Source organism: Oxyura jamaicensis, chromosome 8 (assembly GCF_011077185.1).
Source record: "Oxyura jamaicensis isolate SHBP4307 breed ruddy duck chromosome 8, BPBGC_Ojam_1.0, whole genome shotgun sequence".
Lineage (NCBI taxonomy): Eukaryota > Metazoa > Chordata > Aves > Anseriformes > Anatidae > Oxyura > Oxyura jamaicensis.
The window spans coordinates 31213056-31234818 of NC_048900.1; the positions used below are offsets into that span (position 1 = coordinate 31213056).

The 21763-nt window shown below is 49.3% G+C and overlaps 1 protein-coding gene across 3 annotated transcripts in view; it reads right to left on the bottom strand.

Moving 5' to 3' along the window:
* The window catches only part of NEGR1 (neuronal growth regulator 1), a 241216-nt gene that overhangs the window by 63754 nt on the left and 155699 nt on the right, over nucleotides 1–21763 (bottom strand). For all 3 annotated transcript variants that reach the window (XM_035333234.1, XM_035333235.1, XM_035333236.1), the window contains exon 4: nucleotides 17186–17317. In XM_035333234.1, the coding sequence (XP_035189125.1) occupies nucleotides 17186–17317 (132 nt within the window). The remainder of the gene's footprint in view (nucleotides 1–17185; nucleotides 17318–21763) is intronic.

Below are 21763 nucleotides of genomic sequence, written 5' to 3' on the forward strand. Positions count from 1 at the left end.
TCATATATTTACTTTTTATAGATGTATTGCATCCTCCCAATAAAGGAACAAATCTTCATAAGTGAAGGAGTATTACTTGTACTTTAAATAATAAAGGTCTTCCCGTAGTCTAGAGGCTTTGTTTTCTCTAGCTCATTCAGAGCAGCAGCCCCACCCTTCCCAAATGAATACCTTAATAGCTGCCCCTTCGTATCAGAAACTTTCCCAGGCTGTGGCAATACTTTAGATATGCGTCCTTAAGCAATCACTCTGCTAAACAAGTAAAAGGCTTATTTTTTCCATCTCTTCTTGATGACTTCTGAAAAAAACTGAATTCAGTGTGGTCTTGATGTATTTATGCATATGAATTTTAAATGCAAACATACACCCTGTAGGTAAGCATTCAGTTCAGCTCTGGATGTGACCTAGCATCTCTTTTCTGCTCCTCTTTCCGATTCAGAACTTAACTTCACAAAACATTATACTTTATACGTGGATTAATTAAACAGATACATAAAAACCTCGAGCTAGCTGCCAGAGAGTAAGCAGAATCTCAAGCATCCTTCAGCTTCATTTTGCATGTTGCAGGGTGCATCAGAATTTCCTGGAATGTGCGTCTCCCTCAGCTGTGTCTAATGGATTGCATTATAACAGATCACCAAAATCACTGGCTGCTGTGCAATTTATATTTTTTGAATATAAAACCTCCCAGTGCTAAGTTGAGAGGAAAGCTTAAAATCCATCAGTAATTGTTTTGCGGGAAAAAACAAAAACAAAAAACAAACCAAAAAACAGCAACACAAAATAATACTTGGTAAATAATAGGCTAGCAGACAGGAATTCCTAACAATGTGTTTTACAAGTACTTGAGTGACAAGAAAGAAGAGGAATAAACTTAACTCCAAGACCCAACAAAGCAAATGTTTTAGAGTTTTACATAAGGAAGTGTAAGCAGGCGAGCACACGGATAGATGAGCTGCTTTGCTTTTTTGTCCAGCAGATTTATTCTTACCGCTTCATCTCCCTGATCCTTCCATTTCCCAACAAAGCCTTTTCCTAATCGGGTTCCCATTCAGGTACCCCTGTGCATGTACTTCTGTCTCACGTTCAGTGGGAGGTTCTGGCGTGGGAGCAACGCCCGGGCTCCCCTCGTGGCCCCAGGGCACGTTCCTCTTGCCGCAGCCACGCCAGCCAGCGCAGCTTCTCCGGCAGCGCTCGGGCAGTCGTGGCGGTACCTGCACGTGGGGTCACGCACGGCGTTTGTGACTTTTGGAACAGGGACAAAGCTGCCGCTTCACAGCAGGTCAGCAAAACCCGGCTGTGAACGCAGGCGCTTTTCTTGACCAGATTCCCTCCTCCATGAGGGCGCCCAGGCCCCCTTTGCTGCCAGACGCTGCTGCGGGGCCACCGCCAGCACCAGGCCGGGCCCCCGGCCCCGTGCATGCCCCCTCTGCCCAGGCCTTGCCCTGCGCCGCGGGGCCTGGCGCCAGGCCCAGGGCTTCTCCCACCCGCACCCGTCCGCCGGCGTGGTCGGAACCGCGATGAACGAGCATGAAGCAAATCCCACGTTTGCACACAAGGCTTGTTTGTAATTGGAAGGAACAGATGCATGAGACATAAATGGGGATATAAACACTTGGTGTTTGACGTTGTTTGATACAGTGGAGCTGGTTTTAATCTTTTATTGGCCATTGAAGCTTGATTCAAATTTAACTGAAGTCAAAGTCTTTATATCGACTTCAGTGGGCTTTGAATGAGGCCTGGAAAGACCTGCAATAAAAGGGAATTTTACAGTCTTCAAAACAAGCGAACAAACAAACAAGGCAAAAAAAGGAACTGGAAAGAGCACCAGTACAGAGCACAAAATAACTCCTGTCATGTGATGCCTCTTTTTGTACACCATTGCTCTTACTGCTGTAATTTGAGGGAAAAGTTGTCATCGACACTTTCTCACCAGCAATGAATGGCTGAAGGTCTGTAATTACCTGAGTCAAAAGAACATACTTTCCTGGCTCACAACAGAAGGAGGGCATTGAGGGGAACCAGCCGAAGTGCTGTCTGCTCTGCAGCACCCGAAGGGGATCTGTACGGGAGGATTTCAGGCTCCGAATGTGGTCTGCAGGGAGACGGAGGGGCATGTCGCCGAGCCTCAGCTGATGAAGGAGCAGAGCGGTGCCTTTGCTTCATGGGCCCAGGGCCCGAGCTGGGCGCCTCACGTGGCACCGGGCAGTCCCTGGGGCCGGGAGATCCCAGGGTCCGTGAGCTTTGTGCTGTGAGGCACGCAACAAGTGTGAGGGGCAAAGAGAAATATTTCACCCAGGCCAGCTCTCTGTTAAAGGCTGCAGTGCACGGCATGTGCAACAGCAACGTCTCGGGGCAAGGCTGGAGGAGTGCGGCTAGCTAGGGACGGGGCCATATCCGCAGGGCAGGAGCAGCCCCCCTTGGTTTGTGGGGGAGAAGGACGCGGTGCTGGGGGCTCTGCCGGCCAGCCCTGGCCCCCCCCAGGCCCTTGCACCCACAAGGTTCCCCCTCCCTCGGCAGCTGAGTGGGAAACCTTCCTCTGAGGCAGTGAGCCCTCGGCTCTGCCGCCCTTCCTTTATCTCAGCGAGTTATTCAAATGTGTGTGTGGAGGTGAGAGGGGAAAAATGAGTGTCAGCATCCTGGAGCCGTACTAAGGAAAGAGGAGGAGGAGAGAGGATGCTTCTGTGCATTTGATGCCGATCCAGAAGGAAGAATTGGCTGGGAGCCTGGGCGAGAACAAACACGAGTGCTTTTACTGTGCTACTTCTCTTCCTCCAAGGAAGATAAAAGCAATGGACTTCAACAAGTTCCAGGAATTACTGAGTAGGTCTTTTGGCAGTAAAGCTGAGGAGAAAGTGAATTAAAGCAAGCTGGTAGTTTTTCAAGGAAAGATATTTTGGAACAAACACACAAAATACCCCAGCGCAGGTCGTAAGTGCAGTAAGAGAGCTGCTCGAGTCCTACGTGAGCACCTTCAGGAAGTCAAAGCACAGAAGCAGATGAAGTAGGCAGGAGACATCAAGGGTAGGGAGAAATCATGCCATAGGTATGTTAGTAGCATTGAAGGAAAAAGACAACAGCCCCCAGCTATTCTGCTACTCAACAGTTGGCTTATACAAGAGTGTTCCCCACCGACTGCAGGCTGAGCGCTGTTAGTCTGCACACAGCTGGAGACCTGCAGGTCGCTGGCCTTCGCTTGTGAGACCACAGCAGAGAGGAGCTGTGGGAAGGCAGCTGGCAATGCACAGCACTGAGAAGGGAGGCCAGCCCTTCCCAGAGGGGCTGGACGGTTGTGTTACCAACCACGGCTTCGATGGGGCACTGGTATGGTCTCAGCTGAAGCACCAAGTTCAGAAAAGCTGAAGGAATTGGGGTTAGTGTAGCTGAAAAAGCTGAGTTACTAGCGATGCATTACATCGCTAAATATGCACAAGAAGAAAAATGGAATCAGCTCTTCCCTATCTCATTTACGGGCAGGGCAGGCAATGATAAATGGAAACTGAACCAAGAGACCAACAGAGATTTAGGTCTGCAAAGCTAAGTTATGGCTGAAAGAGGTTGCTTAAGGAGAATGTTGATGTCTTTTTATTTAATTAAAAAAAAATCAGCACCTGCATTTGGACAGCAGCATCAGACTGACTGCTCAGTTCCTCCTTTGGGCTGGATTTTTGTGATCTCCTAGACATTGGAATTATTAAGCATCAGAACAGCTCCTCCAATGGCAATTTCCTTTACTCAATTCTGTAGATCCTAGTGTTGTATTTAAGGTTACATACATTCTTCAACACAATGGGAAAAAGAGAAATTATACTTGTCCAAGCGTCCAATAGTAATAAAATCATTAGGTTTATGCTTAGCTACAAAAAATGAAATAAATACTGAAAGAGGATATAGAATTCTGAAAAAAAAAATCAGATGACAAGTAGAACTTTTTTTGTAGAAAACTTATCTCCTACAGCTTGGATCTGATTTGATATATTCTACATACATAACAAAGTAGCTAGGTGTACTCTCCAAAATGATATTTCTAAGGACAGTACTCATTACTACTGCATAATAAATGGAAGCATAAGTCAGAGTTAGCACTGAACAGATTGTTTGGGGTTGCAAAGACAGCAGCTGTCACAGCTTGACAGCTTTCTTGTTAGTGAATCAGCTTTACTGACAGTCTTTTTGATTGAAAACCACTGTTCGCTGACAGTGTGTTATAGCTGATATACATATGTATCTCATGAAGAATGAGAAAGAGCCATAAAGAGTCTGGAAGCAATTGCTCTATATTAAAAAGAAGTGAAGTTTACATAAACGTGTTCCCCTGTCACCTCCCCCCGTGTTAATCTGCAGCAGATACACGTTTACAGGAACAGGACAGTGTACTGATATGTGACAAGCACACATGCACACCAAGACAAGGCAAGCCCAGAGTCCCTTTTCTAACTGAAAGCATAAAGTCACAGAAATACTGGTTGTTTTCAGATACTCTCAGGAAAAGTTTCTGTAGCTCAAAACAAAGTAATTATAGAAATAAAACCCAGTGCCACTCTGACAGGCAGGTAAGGCTTGCCAGACCTCCTGCTAGCCCAGAGGGGGATCCATTGGAGTGCATCCTTCGCAGGGAACCGTGACTCAAAAAAGAGCCAGTTTACTTTGAATCAAACTTTACTTTCCTTACATACTGAATCTGTGTTGATGCCTTCGACTGGCAGCTCTATGGGACAGGGATCATCAGCTTCTGCTTCCCGTAGCACACGCCAAACACCCGTGCAAAGCCACCACCGCCACTGCTGTGTGGCCAGTGCAGTGCCAGCGTCCTCGATCATCTCAGTGAATGCACAGAAGTGTTTGTTCTGCAGTACCTGAGTCGTCACTGCACACATCATCTGCAGACTTACAACACCAAAAATTAGCTGGCTGCTGTAAAGGAGGCATTTTATTAAAGGAAATGCATCTCAGGTGTCTCTCTCTGCATTTATTTATAAGATTGTCCATATAAAGTAATTTCTTCTCCCTCAGTTTTGTGGTGTTTCAATGGATAAAAGCCAATGAAGTGCATACAATGGATGCCACCTTCGATTTTGAGATCATTGCTTAAAACAAAGAACGTGCCCTAGTTCTGAAGAAGACCAAAGCCAAAAGACAGCAGCCAGTCACGGACACCAGAAACTTCCAGGGCTCTGCAGCTTTGTCACTGATAAACATTTCATATTTTTCTTACAATTGCTCATCTTTAAATAATGTCTACATGTTCCTTAAGAGTAGACAGTATTATCTCAACTCAGCACAAGGATGCAGACACGACTTTCTTTTTCTGAAGTCTGGGATTTTCCCCTTACACATTCGGTGGCTGCACTGAAAGATAATTCCTGAGATGCTCTTTGCCATTAATAATACCAGGTGCAGAAGCAGTGAGCACCTGAATTTTGACTTTGATATCAATCATATTTTTGTTCAAATTACACTGGAGACAGTGCATTCTGAACTGCATTTTTATAGTCCTTCCGTCTAGAAATGACTATTGCGTGCAGCAGCTATCAAACTGGCTGAAGCATTGAAGCAATACGGTCCACGATGTTACTCCGTCCTCAGGAAGGAGCACCAAGCGCAGCCCTGCTGCAAGGCTTCAGAGCTTTCGTTGCAAGTGTTTGTGTTTGTTTTGTGACTGTAAAATCCAAAAAAACATATCAACCTCAAAATAGTTCCTTCTTATTTGAGAAGAGGCAGACAATATGAAGAGAACCAGACAGAAGCTTTATGAATTATAACACCTAAAGAATGACGTTGGTATTTTTTCCTTTCATTTGTGTCGACTGCACTGCTTTGTTTTCAGCTATAAAAGCAGAAATATTACTTCTCACAGCTCCCCTAGCTCAGATCTAGTGCCTATACCACACACTTGCTAATACCAGCCAAATTGCAGAAGTTATTAAAACCTAATTTAGCAATCTCACCAGGGTACAAACAAGTTGTAACAATATCATTACAGCCTTATCAGGGACTGGATGTCTCGCTGAAATGCCGAGCGTAGTCGGGGTAGGAGCCAACCGGGACTGTCGCTGCATGGCATCGTGGCCATACCAGGCAGCCACAAGTTCCGCTAAACAGAGTTCTGTTGCAGAGCCATTTCAAAGCAGCCGTGGCTGCTGTTGGAAGAAATAGATAAAAATAATAATCGAGGGACTGAGAGTTTTGAAAGAGTGGCACGCTCCTCAGGCTTGCCTTTCCTGGCTCCAGCTGGCGGCACCAGCTGCACTCAGCGGCCCTTTAGACTCTCCCCCCATGAAGGCTCTTCCCTTGCAAGGGGCAGGGAGGACAGGCCAACAGCAACAAGGAATACTACAGCTACCAGGAGAAATATTGCTTTACAATGTGCAGACTATTACAAGAAATATTTTAAGTAATTGTTTTCGCTGAAGAGCAATCTGGGCAAGTGAACACTCCTGGAAGCTGAAGAGCTCTCCATTAATTTTGGCTCTAGTCTGGGGTATTACAGAGCCTGCTGTATACTTTAAATTGCTTCTTGAAATGCATAAGCTCTTTACAGATGAGTCATCTTCTATTAATACTTTAATTTTTGTGAACTGTATTTCAGCTAGTGTTTAAAGTGGGATCACCTGGAGGCTGAGGAGCTAGCAGTGGCTCAGAGCTGGGAGAAAGCACTCACTCCAGACAGGATTTACTGCCCAGAAGTGCTTTTCTGCAGTCACTACATACATTTCTTCACTTTGCACCTCGCCAGGTTTGAGGCAGTTCACATCCCACCTGCAGGTCTGGAATTTGATCATCTCTGAACATAACGGCGAGCCGCACGTGGAGCCTCTGGGGAGCCAGGAGAAGCCAGCCCCGCGGGGAGCAGCGTGCTGCTGCTCCTGCCCATCGGTTCGCTGCCGCCGGGAGGGAGAGGAGCCAGAAAGGGAGCTTCACCCGCAGCGGATGCACAGAGATGTCTGCAACCTCACCGAAACCTTATTTTGGCTTTGAAATGACAGCACAAGTAGAAAAGTACACAATAGATGTTAAAAACTTCATTAATTTTTGTCCACTCATACTCCAGTCCCGAGCAGATCCCCACACTTGCACCAACCACGGCCGGAAGCCTTCACATTGTGCTTATGCAACAGCCATCAACAGCACACCGTTGAGAACCTTTTTCAGGGATGTTAGGAGAACTTGCCATGAATGTTCTGTTATTAGCTACAGCAGTGTCACAGCAATGCATAAACATGCCGTATGGCATCTCCTGGCATCCCATAATTATACAGTATGTGGACCTGTAACTACTGGCAGAGTGCAAATATGTGCAGATTAGTCCAGTTGTTTTTATTTCAGGGGTTCCTGGGGACAGGGAACAGAGATTACTTTCAGGTGGGCAGTCGTGGCAGTCCTCAGAATTAACCATGGCAGAAATGGCAAATAATCAGCACGCGCAGGCTCCTGGGACAGCAAACTCCGTGTCTGAATTGTAGACCTAATCTTTTGTTAGCCAAGTCAGAAATACTGTTTCCCAAGAAAACAAGCCTGAAGAGATTTGTTTGAACATGATTTAATGGCTCTCTGACTCCTCAGAGGGGCTCCCGGGTTTGTGCTGGGGACTCTCTTCACTTCGGGAAAAGAGAACGTGAGGCGCTTCTCGGCATCTTAACCTCCTAATTTCCCTTTGAAGCCAAGAGCTGGCTGCGGTGACAGCAACGCTGGTGTTATGTCGGAGCAGCATCTCCTCTTCCAGTGAAGAAGCCAAACGGCAGCCTCGTCCTGCAGCCCCAGCCGGTGCCACGGGTGAGCTGGAGCCCTCCCTGGGGCAGGGGCAGCTCATGGACCAGGCTGCTCCCCTTACACACCTCACCGTGCCGCTGGCAAACACGGGGTGCAGCCCCCTGCTCACCCCCAAAATGGGCCACGAATCACTCGGAGGAGCTAGGCAGAATTTTCTTCAATATGAAATAAAGACTCCTTATCTAGTGGAGGGATATCTTTAAGTACTAATACTCTAACTTCAAATACAAGACCTCATTTCATGTTGCCAGAGCCCTTGATTATGAGCTGTGGCAGCAGAATGCCATCTACGTGAAGGAACATTATAATCAATTCTGTCACGCTTCAATATAAGCAACACTTTTCAGAAATAAGCAGCAACCACGCAGCGGTTTGCAGAACCTAATAGTAAACTACTACACCACAGAAAGAAATCAATGTTAATTTCAAAGCCAAATTGCACTTGAGTCAGAAACCTGAACTATATTGTTTTAATCTGACTTCTGAAATGCTAATAAAATACCTGAAGGACATAAAATGACAAACGTTGCTTTCATAAGAGGCTTCTTTCCCCACCAACGAGGAGAAAACTGTTTTCTTCGTATCAGCGATATTCTCCTCCCCACTCCGATTGAGATGGATTTAAACACAACTAGTTTTTATTGATCTGAATTGGTATAAGTTGTTTTTCATTAAGTATTACTACGAGATAGTACATCATATAACTCACACAAGTTATCTCAGTCAGTGATAAGAATAGTTTGCAAATTAAATAAATCAGAATTTAGTCCTAATGCTGACCAAAAACCCAACAAAACCACAGAAGTGAGAAAGCCACAACCCTGATTACACTGGGCATGATCAAAACTTCATTTAGAGAACAGCAGAAAATTTCTGAAAGCTCTTTATCTTAGGTCAAAATAACTACTCTTACAAGCCCAGGTTTAACTTGAAATATTTTGCCAGTAGCTCCTCTTCTGGATGGCTGGACCCGAAGACAAGCTCTGCTATTATTGACTCAAATCACAGTCCAAGTTTTCCTATCAAATGTGTTAGCACCTCACCTCCTTTAGCTAGGGTGGGTGGCTTTGTGTCCTCATGCAGCTGACCCACAGATATAGAAACTAATTACACCATTAATTCTCTGCTCTCAGCTGTGTATTCTGTGATGCAGGGAAGACATCTTCTCCATCCTTCCAAGTAAAGGTCTTCCTACATGTTTTTAATTAAAATAGTAGCTCAGACATAAATGTTACACCTACTGAGCCAGAACATCTGTACAACGCAGAGAGCCTGATTTTTAGAATTAGGTTAATTATTTTAGAATTAGGTTAACAATGGCAGGACAAACAGGTCAGGGGGTGGTCCTGACGGACTGGTGCACGAACCCCACACCCACGTCGCTGCTGACTCCCTGCCAACACGCCCTTCCAGAAGCTGCTCCTTGGTGCCCAGCAGCACGCCGCGGAGCAGTGCTGTGGTTGCCGTTCAGAACATTCACCCAGCTCTGTGTGTTTGGTCTGGCGGGACAGCTTCTCCGAACAGAGGAGTGCAGCAAGGGGAGGACGCTCTGTTCCCAGGTCTGTGCTAGGCGGGGCAAGATGAAAGGGGACCAACACTCAGCCTTCATCCCAGAGAAAACAGAGAATCTGTGAAGAATGGGGCAGCCTGAAGTGATACTGTGGACACAGCTCGTGCCTGGCCATAGTTCTCTCCAGTGTCCGCAGACTCAGACCTACGATGCAAGCCCAGGGTGTGCGCCAGCACTGCCCTTACCTGCAGGTCTGAGACCAAGAAGGCTTGAACAGAGCAAAGAGTTGCCTTTTGGAAAGCTCACGCACACTGAGCGCCACCGATCTATTAACAGAATCAAATATTAACCAGCAGTCAGATTTTCAGGAGTCCCCAGTGTGACTTAGAAGCCAAAATCCCATTTTGAAAGTTAACCGGAGAATTCAGAGAAGCATGTTTCACAGGAAGTCAATGAAACCGCACTCCGGAGTGCTTTTAACTTTTAAAAGTGTAATTTAGATACTTCAAAACAGTATTGCAAAGTTCAATCTTCCAAGGCACTGTGCACATGTAGCTCTTGAAATGGTCAGTGGGAATTGTGGCTACCCAGTGCCGGCAAATTGCTCTGCGTTGCTACAACGCCGAGCAATACTTCAGACCCTTGTGATTAAAGAAAGGCTAGCACACATGATGCAATTTTAAATGTGTGGATTTCAGCCAAACGGATAACATCAGCCTCTGCCACCTCAAGATAAGGTCCTTCTGCACCACGGTCAAATCTGAACATACAAGTTCATCTCATCTGGGTGCAATACTGTTTGAAGAGTTGATGTGACCGAGTTTACCGTGTAGAAAGGCACAGGAAAGAAAAGCAATAACTTTTCTGCAGTTATGTTCTTTAGGGGAACTGGTTTTAAGTGGTTGAAAAGCACAAATCTTTGTCATTGCATGGAATTGTCCTCACCGGACAAAAAAAAAATCCGTCCCAGTTTGAAATCCTCCAGGCTGTCGGACGTCCTCACGCGTGCCCTTGCCTGCAGCCGCTGTGCTCCACGTGCGGCACAACAGGCACACGGGCTGTACCTCTGGCTGCTGGGGTGTGAGCTCGCTCAGGCCCAACTGTGCCCATAATTATATGCTAAAGTATCCCCACACAGCTTTGGGAACCCCCAGGCGGATGCATGGAGGTCCCCAAACACCTCATCGTGCCCGTGTCAACCCACAACTAGTCTGTAAGGTGCGCCCAGGGCAGGCACCAGAGAACTTGCTTCCTCAGGCTGCGTTTGCCATCCTGGGATCATCAAAGCAAACAACAAAGCCCTGCAACAGCAAAGGTGCACACTGATGCTGACAGCTGTTCAGTATGCTGTCCGTGTTGTTTTAAGAAAATAAACAAAGTTGCACCTACGGCTCAGAACAAACCTCTGCAGACTCCCTGGTTTCTCTGACACAAGGACCCCGCTCGCGTGCTCTCCCAGAGCCGCTGCTGACCATACCCCTGCCTTCTGGCGTTAGTCGGGGCTATAAAGATGAAGCTGCACATCTGTGGCTACTAAAAGGGGAAAGAATCAAAGTTGCTTATTTATGCTTAACCAGAATCCCTCCCTCCAGCCCTCTCTCATATTCAAAGAAAATTGAAATTAAAACTGCAAATGGCCCTGGCTGTTTTCATACTTGGTACCAAAGCAGGACAGAAACGAGACCTTTGCAAAATGTTTGGGCCATTGCCTTTTTATTCAACTTGATTGAAGGAAATTTTCTTTGTTGAATCCAAAATAAAAAGCCTTGCCCAGGAAATGTTTTTCTTAGGTCAGCAACGATGCAGAGCCGTGCGCTTTCTGGGAGCACCAAGTCACGGCCATGTGTCCAGCTATCAGGAACCCAGCAAACACCGAAGCCCTGTAATGTTTTTCCCAGTAGGCCTCAGGTTACAGATATAATTAGGTTAGAGTGGCTTGTACAGTATGTCTGATTTCAAAGTAAAATCAGAGTATTATGCATAATATTATGCAAGTGCCATAGCAACAGTAAGGCAGACTTCCATGAAATGCTAATGGGATAAGCTGTTCTGCAAAAACCCTAACCTGTCCAAGCAAAAACAAACACACTGCTTAAAATTCATACAAGAAACTCTCACATTCCTTCTATTAAAAAAAAATCAAAAAAAATCAAAAACAAAAAAACAAAACCCACCACCACAACAGGAAACCAGCCCACGACATAAGATATCTGACCAAACCATCGCAGCAGGAAAGAAACAAGCAGGAGCGGGGCAGACCTGCGCACTGGCACCTGCTGCCGTCGGCGTGCTGCTCCAGGAGCACAGGGCTGCTGCTGTCTCGCCCAGCACCGGCCACCAGCTGCGGCCACCACAGCCCGGGGGGCTCGGGCTGCTTGGGGCGGCAGGACCTGCCCCGGCTGACCGCAGCCAGCCACGTTAGCGCAGGCAGCCCCCTGCCCCAGCCCCAGAGAGGGGTACGGGAACAGCTGACCCAGAGAGGGACCTCACGCAGGCTGCCCCAAGCCCCATCCAGCCTGGTGCGAGGTGCCCCTGCCCGTGGCTGGGGACTGGAACCCCGAGGTCTTTAAGGCCCCTTCCAACCCAGACCACGCTGTGATCCTAGGAGAGGAGGCGGCATCATTCCGAACACAGAACCTGACTTGTTTGACCACCAATATGAAAGAAATACATATTTTCTCTTCATTGTTTATCATTTATCAATATTATTTTAACCCGACCCAAGGATGAAGACGGGAAGAATCAGGGCTGGCGAGCACTGGGAGGTATGAGGAGAACCGAAGCACTGCCTTCAGAGACTGGAAGGGGAGATGGGCCCTGCCCCTCGGAGGTGAGGAACGGGCTGTGATCCAGCAGGGAGGGTTCCCACTAGGCACCGTGACAAAATGACAACTGCAGGCTGCAGTTAAATAGAACATGCTGCCCGGGGAACCGTGGGGATCCCCTCACTGGGGACGCCTTACAGAGGGATGGGCAAACATCCCTTGGTGACTCCAGGTAGGGCGTAACAGCTTCCACGGGCTACCGTATCATCCATTCCCTTCCTTTTTCCTTTCCAGCATTCTCAAGACCGAATGGAAAATGTCAGTACAAGGAAATGCTTTCCAAGCAAGCACCGGCCAGGATGAGGTGTATTTTGAATCACCTCCATACCACGGGTACCCACTGCAGGCTGGGGGGCCCGGCTCTCCCCTGCAGACCGCCACGCTCCCCTGGGGCACGGGTGCCAGGCTCCTGCGCGGGGTGGTGCCGGGGGCACAGCCGCCCCCAGCAGAGCCCGACAGCCGTGCCGCTGCAGCTCAGCATCAGTGAGCCCGGCCGTCGGGCTGCAGCGTGATGGGCTTCCCAGAGGCTGGAGGTAAAGCACTGCCTCCTAATTTTAGCTGAATGTTTTTTTTTCCTCTCCAAAGCCACTGGATCGTAACTCAGGAAGGTCCACAAGACCCATGTTTAACAGAGCTGTCTGAGACACAATTACAGGAAAGCAGGCCCAGAGTGTCTATTATAAGGGCATTGGAAAGAAGGAACGCTACGGTGCAGCTCCACCTTAAAAGCCCACATTTGCTATTTATTTAGGTCATTAACAATTTTCCACAAATTAAAATAAATGCCAGCTTCATGGTGCACACATCTCATTCTTCATCATCTCAGCGTGGCCTCAGCATTTCTGGAGATTCTCTCATTTAGCAACTGCCTTTAATCTTTTAAAGTATGTCACTAATAAACCAGAGGGTCAGTGGAGCTACAGCAATGTGTGTGTAGTTACCGAGCGGCTTTCAGATGACATTAACATCTTCCTAACCCAGACACTAGTTTGTTCAAAGGGGGCTTCAAGATTATCATCCATACATCAGTATTTGCTTTATAAAATATAATAGAAAATGCTAATAAGATTTGCTTCTGAAGTGAAATTGGATTATATTTTATCCATTTTAACTTCATTTGGGATAGTGTTCCTTCAGAACCCAGCATCCTCATACAGTCTTATGTTAGGATCTCACTCAATTTTTTTCCCCTCTCCGAATTCAGATGGACACACCACAGTTCTCAGGCCACCATCTTAAAAAGAGAAATCATGGGGGACGTACATAAATTAAGTAGAAAATGCAGGTTATACAATATGAAACAGTATAAAGAAAAAAACCCTGCCTAAAGTAAGGCCATCGGAGTTACAGTGGGTGCGCCGTAGGGCAGGTAGCAAAGTGGTGCTTTATGGCTGGCTGGGGGCCGCCCAGCTACGGAACGGAAATTCAGAAAGTAATTTAAACCTGGTCATTTCCTTGTATTTGCTTGGATGACTGAACAACGCTATATGAAATGAATATCCATATTCAAAATTATGCTTACACCCGCTGTAGCCGCTCGGGGTTCATTGATACATTCTATTAACCGGACACAATAAAGCCTCGATTTATTCTCCACTTATCAGGTCTGCAATAAAGAACATTCCTTTTAATAGCAGGAAAACAGAATTAAAATTGTCAGAAGCAGCAGTTAAGTGATCATACTCGTGCAAACGCGCTGTGGTGCTGTCATCACCGCTGTGCTGGCGATCGCATGGCAGGGCGCTGCTGGGCGAGCCCCGGCACAGGAGGGCTGAGGCGCAGCAGGGACGGCTCCAGCTCCGGGCCGGAGCGAAGCTTCTGTGGCTCGCCGCCGTGCGCACACGGTCAGAGCGTGGGAGTCCTCTGCTCTACAGCAAAGCCACCTCCGTCAGTAGGCAGCGTGTGTGTGCAAGGCGACGGGCGCTTCGTGGAATGCAGCCAGCGCCCTTGTGGGGCCGGAGCGGGGCACGCTGCCAGAGCGCTGCCTGTCCTGGTCACGGCTTCAGGGACACTCACCGAGGAGCTGGGCCACAGGAAAAGGACTTAAACACCCAGTGGAGCCACCTGGGTGGTGGGCACAAATCCCCGTGCCAGAAGTGTCATCACAGAGTAACACACGTGGGGTGAGGAGGAGAGATGCTGCAGAGCTAGCACTGAGCCCGCACTGTGGGGCGTTAGCCCAGGAGTTGAGGGAGTCTGCAAAACTGAAGGACGTAAAGGGATGGGGCTCTGGAGGGAGATGGGGGAAAAAACAGCCTTGCTCTTTGTTGATCAAGTATCTCCTTAGCAGAAGAACCAGGGCTGAAGAACGTTCAACCAAGAAAATTCTGCCCAGCCCAGCGTGACAGAAGAACCCGAAGGCTTCCTCTCTTCTTGTGCATTTCTGTCATTAAGGCCTTCCCAGTTTTACACTTGAAAATAATTTTAGCACAAATTTCTTTTAAATAGCATCGGAGCTGGTTGGACACACCTCAGCTCACCTGGCGGACACCTTCAGCCCTGGCTGACTGGCCACGCACAGGGAGCTCCTCCAGGGCCGTGCGTGCCGGCCAGCAGCCCGAGGTGCTGAGCCCCCCGCGCACCGCTCGCTGCCTGCGTGCCTGCCTCGGGTCCCCAGCCCCCTGCGGGGCTGCAGAGCACAGGACAGAGGGGGGGCAGCCGGACAGACACCCCCGGTGCCGGGGTGACGGCTGGTGGCTGGGCTGCCCAGGCCCGGGGGTGGGCTCGTGGGGACGATGGCCGCGGGGCGAGCTCCCCCAGCTGTGGTGAGCTCCAGTCCAGGCCTCTCCTGAACGCAGCCAGCCACTTCTCTGCCTGGTCAGAATTAATGAGCGCTGGCAGCGGGGAGCAGATGTTGGGAGAGCTTTTGCATGGCGCTCAACTGGCTTGGGGACACTGCGCAAATCACACAGAAGCGTGTAAGCAATTAGCTGACTATGACAAATCTTTCACATAGACAGACGGCTTCAAGCTGCAGCCAGACCCCGGTTTTCCCAGTTCTGCTTTTTTTTTTTTTTTTTGCCTTTTTCTTCTTTAGTTGTAAGAAATAGAAAAAATTTCTCTGCATGCCCCCAGTGCGGACTTAGCAGTTTGCCTGAACCTGGCACAGGAGTTCAGGGCCAGGTGCATCCCAGCACGGCCAAAGGGGCTTCCTGGTGGGCAGCAGAACTGCAGCCAGGGCTGAGCAGCCCTGCTTGTGGTCAGTGCCGGGGGGGTGTGCAGCCCTCCCAGCCTGCCCGTCCCCCAGTGCCGCAGCACCATTTCTCCCAGTGCTCCCAGCTTGGTGTCGAGGCCGGGCTTTGACATGACTCAGCGCAGGGCATGTGCCAACCAGCACGTCGGCTCTGCGTTGCATTTAAGCTTGAGTTTTGGCTCTGGCCAACCAAGTTGGTGGTTTCCTCTGAATTAGGACTCACAGAAGTCTCAGCCCTGGCTCAGCCGGTGAGGGAGAATTGTGGATTTGATGATTTTATCACCTCCTCTGTGCTTTCTCAAACAAAACAAGTGCTAAGCAGCACTATCAACTTCTCCCTTTCCGCCATCACTTAGAAAACTCCTGACACAGCTACCCTTATGACAACTCCCATCGCATGAAGTTACTGAGAAGCAGTTTTTGTTTTGATAAAACTAAAGTGAGCTCCCCGTTCCTCCCGGGTCTCTCTCACAAGTCATTTATTTAACAACACAAAATAATTTGGAGCACAGGCTGCGTGAAAGGTGGCACGCCACAACAGCCAGGCCCCATCGGTGCAAGTATCTGCACAGCTTCCCGTACCAACAGTGTCCCAGTAACAACACACTGACCAAAAAACAGCGGTCACTTATTCCACGGGACACCGCCACCCCGTCTTTAACTCCCCGGTAGCCCACAGTTGTTGGACCGAAGCGTGTAAGGGTCAGGGGCACAAGGAAGGCAGGGTCTGCAACCGGTGGCTCTAGGGCACATGGCTCAGCAGCACAAGAACTGCATGGGAGACGTGTGGCACGACCGGACTATGTGATAGCTGCTGGGAAGCTGGAGAGCCCGCAGGGCGCCCGTGACCACACCAGCAGCCTGGGGGCTGGGGCTTTGCTCCCGCAGCACGTGCATGGGGACAGCAACCACTGAGGGGACACAAAGCCAGCGCCTCTAACGTTTATAAAGTCAGTAAGGATGCCGCAGCAATTTTCAAAGTAGGAACTGCTACAAATTACAAGGTAATTGCACTTAGCCTAAGAAAATTCACAAGTGGAATGAATTAGTGTAATTATTCATATATTCTTTCCATTTTTTATAATTTAGAGGGAAAAAGAACACTGTTCTGAATGCTTCACGTCGTACCGAGTGTTAAACCAAATTGAATCCCGAACCAGAAAGCACCCTGTTTCTGTAGAAGCCGCACAAGGTCAGAGCTGGTGGGCTGCAGCACCACGCACCCGGCTGTGCCTGCCTCCTGCACACCGCCGCTGTGCACCGGGAGCTGCGGGCACCCCGGGGCACTTGGCAGGCTCCCCATGCACAGGGACACTTGGCAGGCTCCCCCGGCACAGGGGCACTTGGCAGGCTCCCCATGCACAGGGGCAGGCGGCGCCTGAAGCTCCCCCAGCCGCTGCTCCGGGTGAGAGCACCGCACGTGGCCGCGGCATCCATCGCCATCCAACCAGCCACGAAAACTCCACCAAGCTTCTCATCCCCCTGTATTGTTGCACAACAAATTAAACCAGAAGCATTTTAGTCCAACAATCACAGCAGTCCTCAGGAAGTACTCAGAGTCCGCAGCTCATTACTCGAAGGATTACTCAAGCAGTCCAAGCCCGGCAGCAGAGCCCAGCTTGCACTGAGCACAGGCAGCTCAGCCCGGGGCCACGCAGCAGCACCACGGTCCTCCCGGCAGAAAACAGCAGGATCTGAGCCCAATCCTGTGTTACCTGCCGGGGGCCAGACCAACTCAGAGACCGCAGGCTTTTTGTTCCTGCAACACCAAAACCACCTCGGATCTACAGCTCCACCGCGAGCAGCAGTACTGTGCACTAGACTTTTCTTCTCAGCCGCGTCCCGATTCTCCGCTGGATTTAGCGATTAAGGAACAACATGACTTACAGTTTACTGTGACTTTTACTTTTTTCACGTCCGGGACTGAGACGTCGTTTTCTGCACTGCATTCGTATTCCCCAGCCTGGTCTCTCGTAATTCCGTAGATGTCCAGGTACTGTCCGCTCTCAAACGGTTTTGCTGAAATGAAACAACCAGAGAAGGAAATGACAGGAGGCTGAGCACAGAGCAACAAAACCCCTCTGGCTCCGCTTTTCTTTACGCTTTTACGCTGCCTTCCTGCACAGCAGTCAGGACAGTCGTCGTGAGCTCCTGTGAAGACCGGCAGATGTCAGATTTACAGATCGGATCTGCCCGATGCAGAACAAAGTAAAGACACAGCTGAGATACCAGCACACGTAACTCCGCAGAGCACCAGATCTGAACGTGGTAACTATTTTACAGAGCAAGAAAAAAATTGTAGTTCGGAGGCAATTTCTGTCCACTTGGCAGAGTCACAACCCACATGGAAATTTTGTGGTTTTCTGACTCCCAGCATCTCCTGGCTGTGCCCTGTGGCGCCTGCCATGCTGTGAGCACTCTGCCACCCCTCAGGTGGAGCCCGCTGCCTGCTTCCAAGTCTGCCTGTGCCTGCAGGGCAGCGTGCTGCCAGCGGAGAACAAATTAATTACCCCAGGTTCCTCAGAGGGCGTTTACCACGTAATAAAAGAAAAAAAATGTTAAGTGTACGCATTGACTGCTAATAACTGCGATTTACAGAGCAGGGACTAACACTGGCGCTGGGTAGTGAGAACCGAGCAGAAGTACTATTGCCTTGTCCATCACAGCAGATCATTGCATTTGCTTCTCTGTGGCAGACGGGGGTTTTGACGTAAGGTTCAGCACATCAGCCACAGCAGCGCGTTGCCTACCAAGGTGGCACTCACACGGCATGCCACGTGCCCTGTCGGCCATGGGACAGAGCCCAAGAGCTGACTTTGTAAAGCAGAGAGATTGCACTGAAACTGGAAAATGATTGTGCATCGAACCGAACACTCATAAAATGCAACGAAATAACGTACAGTGAAAAATCGTGTGCGAATGATTGTTATTCCATTCCACGTGGTCCACAGCAATGAATTATGCACCCTCCCCAGCCCCCAAGGGACCCAGCTGTTTCTCTTCACACGGTGGGCGCTGCCCTGCTCCACTTGGCCAGGCTGACCTGATCTCCAGGAGAACTTTATTTCCTACTGCTTTGAACAGAGCAATATGCTTTCAGTCTCTACTGCACGAAGCGCACATTATACGTTTACTTCTGCTTTGCTTCTAGTACCAATCAAATCATACAGAATTCAAGACTCGCCCGTGTTTCATATTAAAAATGATTATTAAATTATGAGGTCATAATGCTCCCCAGTGTAAGTACATCTCTGGCTATACGGTGTGCGCCAAAATATCCAGTACTGAATCCTGCAAACTCTGTACGTCCCATTGTGTCCCAGCCCCCAGCATCAGTTTGAAAATAAAATAAAACAGAATTCCCCAAGTGCCCGGAACTTTATAAAAATAGCCGTTTCTCTCTCAGCTTAGTAAAGCTGAAACCTCCGCTTTGGCCTTGTGCGTTAACATGAGCACCTAGTTTCTCCTCTCCCACTGTTGCTGTTTTAACAGCTCCCTGCCTGTAGCTGTGTTTTGGCGCGTGCTGTGCCACCGGGATGTGGCAGCGCTCAGCGCACCTGGCTGCACGGGCAGAGGTGACAAGGTTCTGTGCTGGGCCTCGGCTCGGGTGAGCAGGCATCGCTCCGGCCAAAAACCACCAACAAAACCACATCTGCTGGGAGAGCAAACCCTGGCGGTGCTGGTGCCAGCCACGGGTGCTGCTGCGGGCCGAGAGGCTGCGCCCCCAAGGGCCGGACCCGCCGGGCAGAGCGCTGCACAAATGCGCTGTGACCATCACACATCTGCACCTCCCATGGCCCTGCATTTACAGGATGTTATGCAGAGCTGTGAATCTAATCTATGCTGCGGAACGAAGTACGTATTTTTATGATGCTGCAAACCCCACTTTACGCAATTCACACACATGCACTTGGAAATTTAAAACTAAATCATTTTTGAACTCTCATACCCCCTGAAATTTTGCATCGAGATCACATGAGAAAACTTTTAGTAAATACTAGAGGTAAATATTTTTCTTGGGGAATACTCAGACACCGTGTTTCATCTTTCCTATTCTTTCACATAGTATCCATCTTCCTTAACTTGTTTTTAGTTTCAGAGATTTCCCGTGGCTATGCGGAAGAAATTAAATTGTGTTATGTGAAAGACAGATGCCTAAGTGTATGTAGGCATATTGTGTTACATTGCGCACACGTCCAGCTCAAAAAAAGATATTCAAAGGAGAGAACAAATGGTGTATGGAGACAGTGGTGTATGAAGAGCATCAGGCGACGATTCGGCTTTCTCACTGTTCAGACCCGCTTCTGCAAAGCCTCCCAAAAAGACTGGAAAGAGAAAGTAAGAGTGAACAGTTCAGGAGCAAAGTCCTGGCTCCCCTGGAGTCCAGGACGAGACATCACTTCAGGAAGGAGTTTGGGGCCAGTCCTGTGCCTGATGTTGTTGGGCAGGACCAAGCAAGCAGGAGGGCTCAGCTCCTGGCCCGTTGGCACAGCGCAGCAGCCGGCTGCCGCCAGCCCGGTCCCCGGCAGCGAGGGGAGAAGGAGCTGGGGCTCCCAGCGCCTCTCCTGGCAGCCCCGCGCCCCCCCAGGCACGAGGGCCCTCTGAGGGATCACAGGATCGCCTGTGACCTGGGATCCGCCTCGCCAGGCGCAGCGGTGCCAGGGCAGGGTCGGCAGCCGGCCAGCCCGCGGTCCTGCCAGGCCTCTGCTGGGTGACAGGAACCACGGATGGTGAAGAAACCACCAGAGAGCCTCGGGTCCACGGAGCTCCTGGCGGGTCTTCAGAACATCTCTGAGCCAGGCATGCTGAAATGCGTGAGGATTTGTATGAACCTGCTTGGATATCTCAGGTCACAGGGCCGGGCTCTCTAGCCAGGAAGGGAAACACCTGTGCAGCTGAGCTCGAATGCCTGTTTGCTGCTACTGCCGCGTGGCGAGGTGCCTGATAAATCATCACATTTGTAGGTCCTCAGGAGAGTACACAATTAAGACTGTGTTTTCTTACCACGCATATGGTATCTGGCACCAGGTGTAGCACACATCCACCTAGCCATATGGACAGGTTTTCGAGGTGTGGATGGATGAGCTTTACAAAGGCAGCATTTTCCTCCCCCGGTGCTAAACATAAGTCAGTAAGAGGAAAAATCTGGTGTAAGTCCAGGGTAGCTCTGAAAAACACCGAGGACTTCATCTGGGCCAACCCCGTTTTGTTGTCATTTCCTTATTTGCCGGGGTATTAAATAACTACAGCCCAGCCCCAGCCTAGGAGCTGTGAAACCAGCCCTCGTGGCTGGTGCCTCCCGTGCGGCGTGGGGGTCCTGGCATGGGCTCCTCCGCAGGCATACCGCCTCGCATGGGCGCAGGCTGAGCGAGCAGAAGGAGGTGTCCAGCCGTGGTGCCGTCAGGATGCCACCCCGTTACCACTGATGCTTTAAGCAGTCCATGGGGTCCTTCTTGATCTCAGAGGCCGGGAGGAGACAGAGGATCAAGGAGGCACAGAGGCACCTTGACTCCTTCCCAGAGTTGTCACTGGATGCTGAGAACAATCTAAACGATTGGATTTGCAGACAGGCTGTTACTCGCTATGCATTCAGGGTTTAACATTACATCAAATGCTGCAGTTGTGCAGGATGTGCTCCTCTCCCAGGAGCTGCAGGTAACCCCAACTGCTTGCATTAGGCACCATTTAAACACCGACAGCGTAAGGCCGCTTAGCTTCAGAGAAGGCATGCTCCACATTTGAAAAGAAAAATCAGATAAAATGTAAAGAAAAAATATCTGAAACTGCCGCATAAATTGAGGGCTGGAGGAGATCTCCCAGCTGAAGACACGAAACAAGAAAAGCAGGTAGAGCAGTTCTGCAAGAAAGGCATGCTGATAAAAGCAAAGAGATGTGAACACAGGCTGACAAAGTTGAAAGTGGCAGAGGTGGAGACAAACAAGGTTACACCTGCATGTGAATATATGCACAGAGGGAAGCGGCTGGGGAGCTGGCTGTGTGCATGCTCGTGGCAGGGGCAATGTAAATCTCAGACAGGAGACGGACGCGATGTGCCACAGTAACTCGCCGTTTTCTGATCAAGCTGTGTGACAGTGTTCCTTTACCATGAAGGGTAAATCAGCAAATAACATTTCAAAGAAAAAAAAAACCCTTTGTTCTTAATTTTTCATCTGATGGAGACAGAAGGGCAATAGATCTTTATTTACCACTGCTTCTCTGGAGCTTCTCTGACTCACCGGAGTAGAGGCTGGTCCTACAAGAGAAGCAGGCACATTCAGTTTTCCTCCTTCTCTGAAGCTTCATTCACTGGTTTCTGTTTCTGCACAGAACGGCTGCCATGCTGCACCATGTGTCTGGGACACGGTACGTTACACTATTTTGGAGCAATATTGATTTTTTCTGTGGCAGACTTCATGCCAGGGAACACACGGTCAGCTCATGCTCCAGAATGTGTGCTGACTTTTC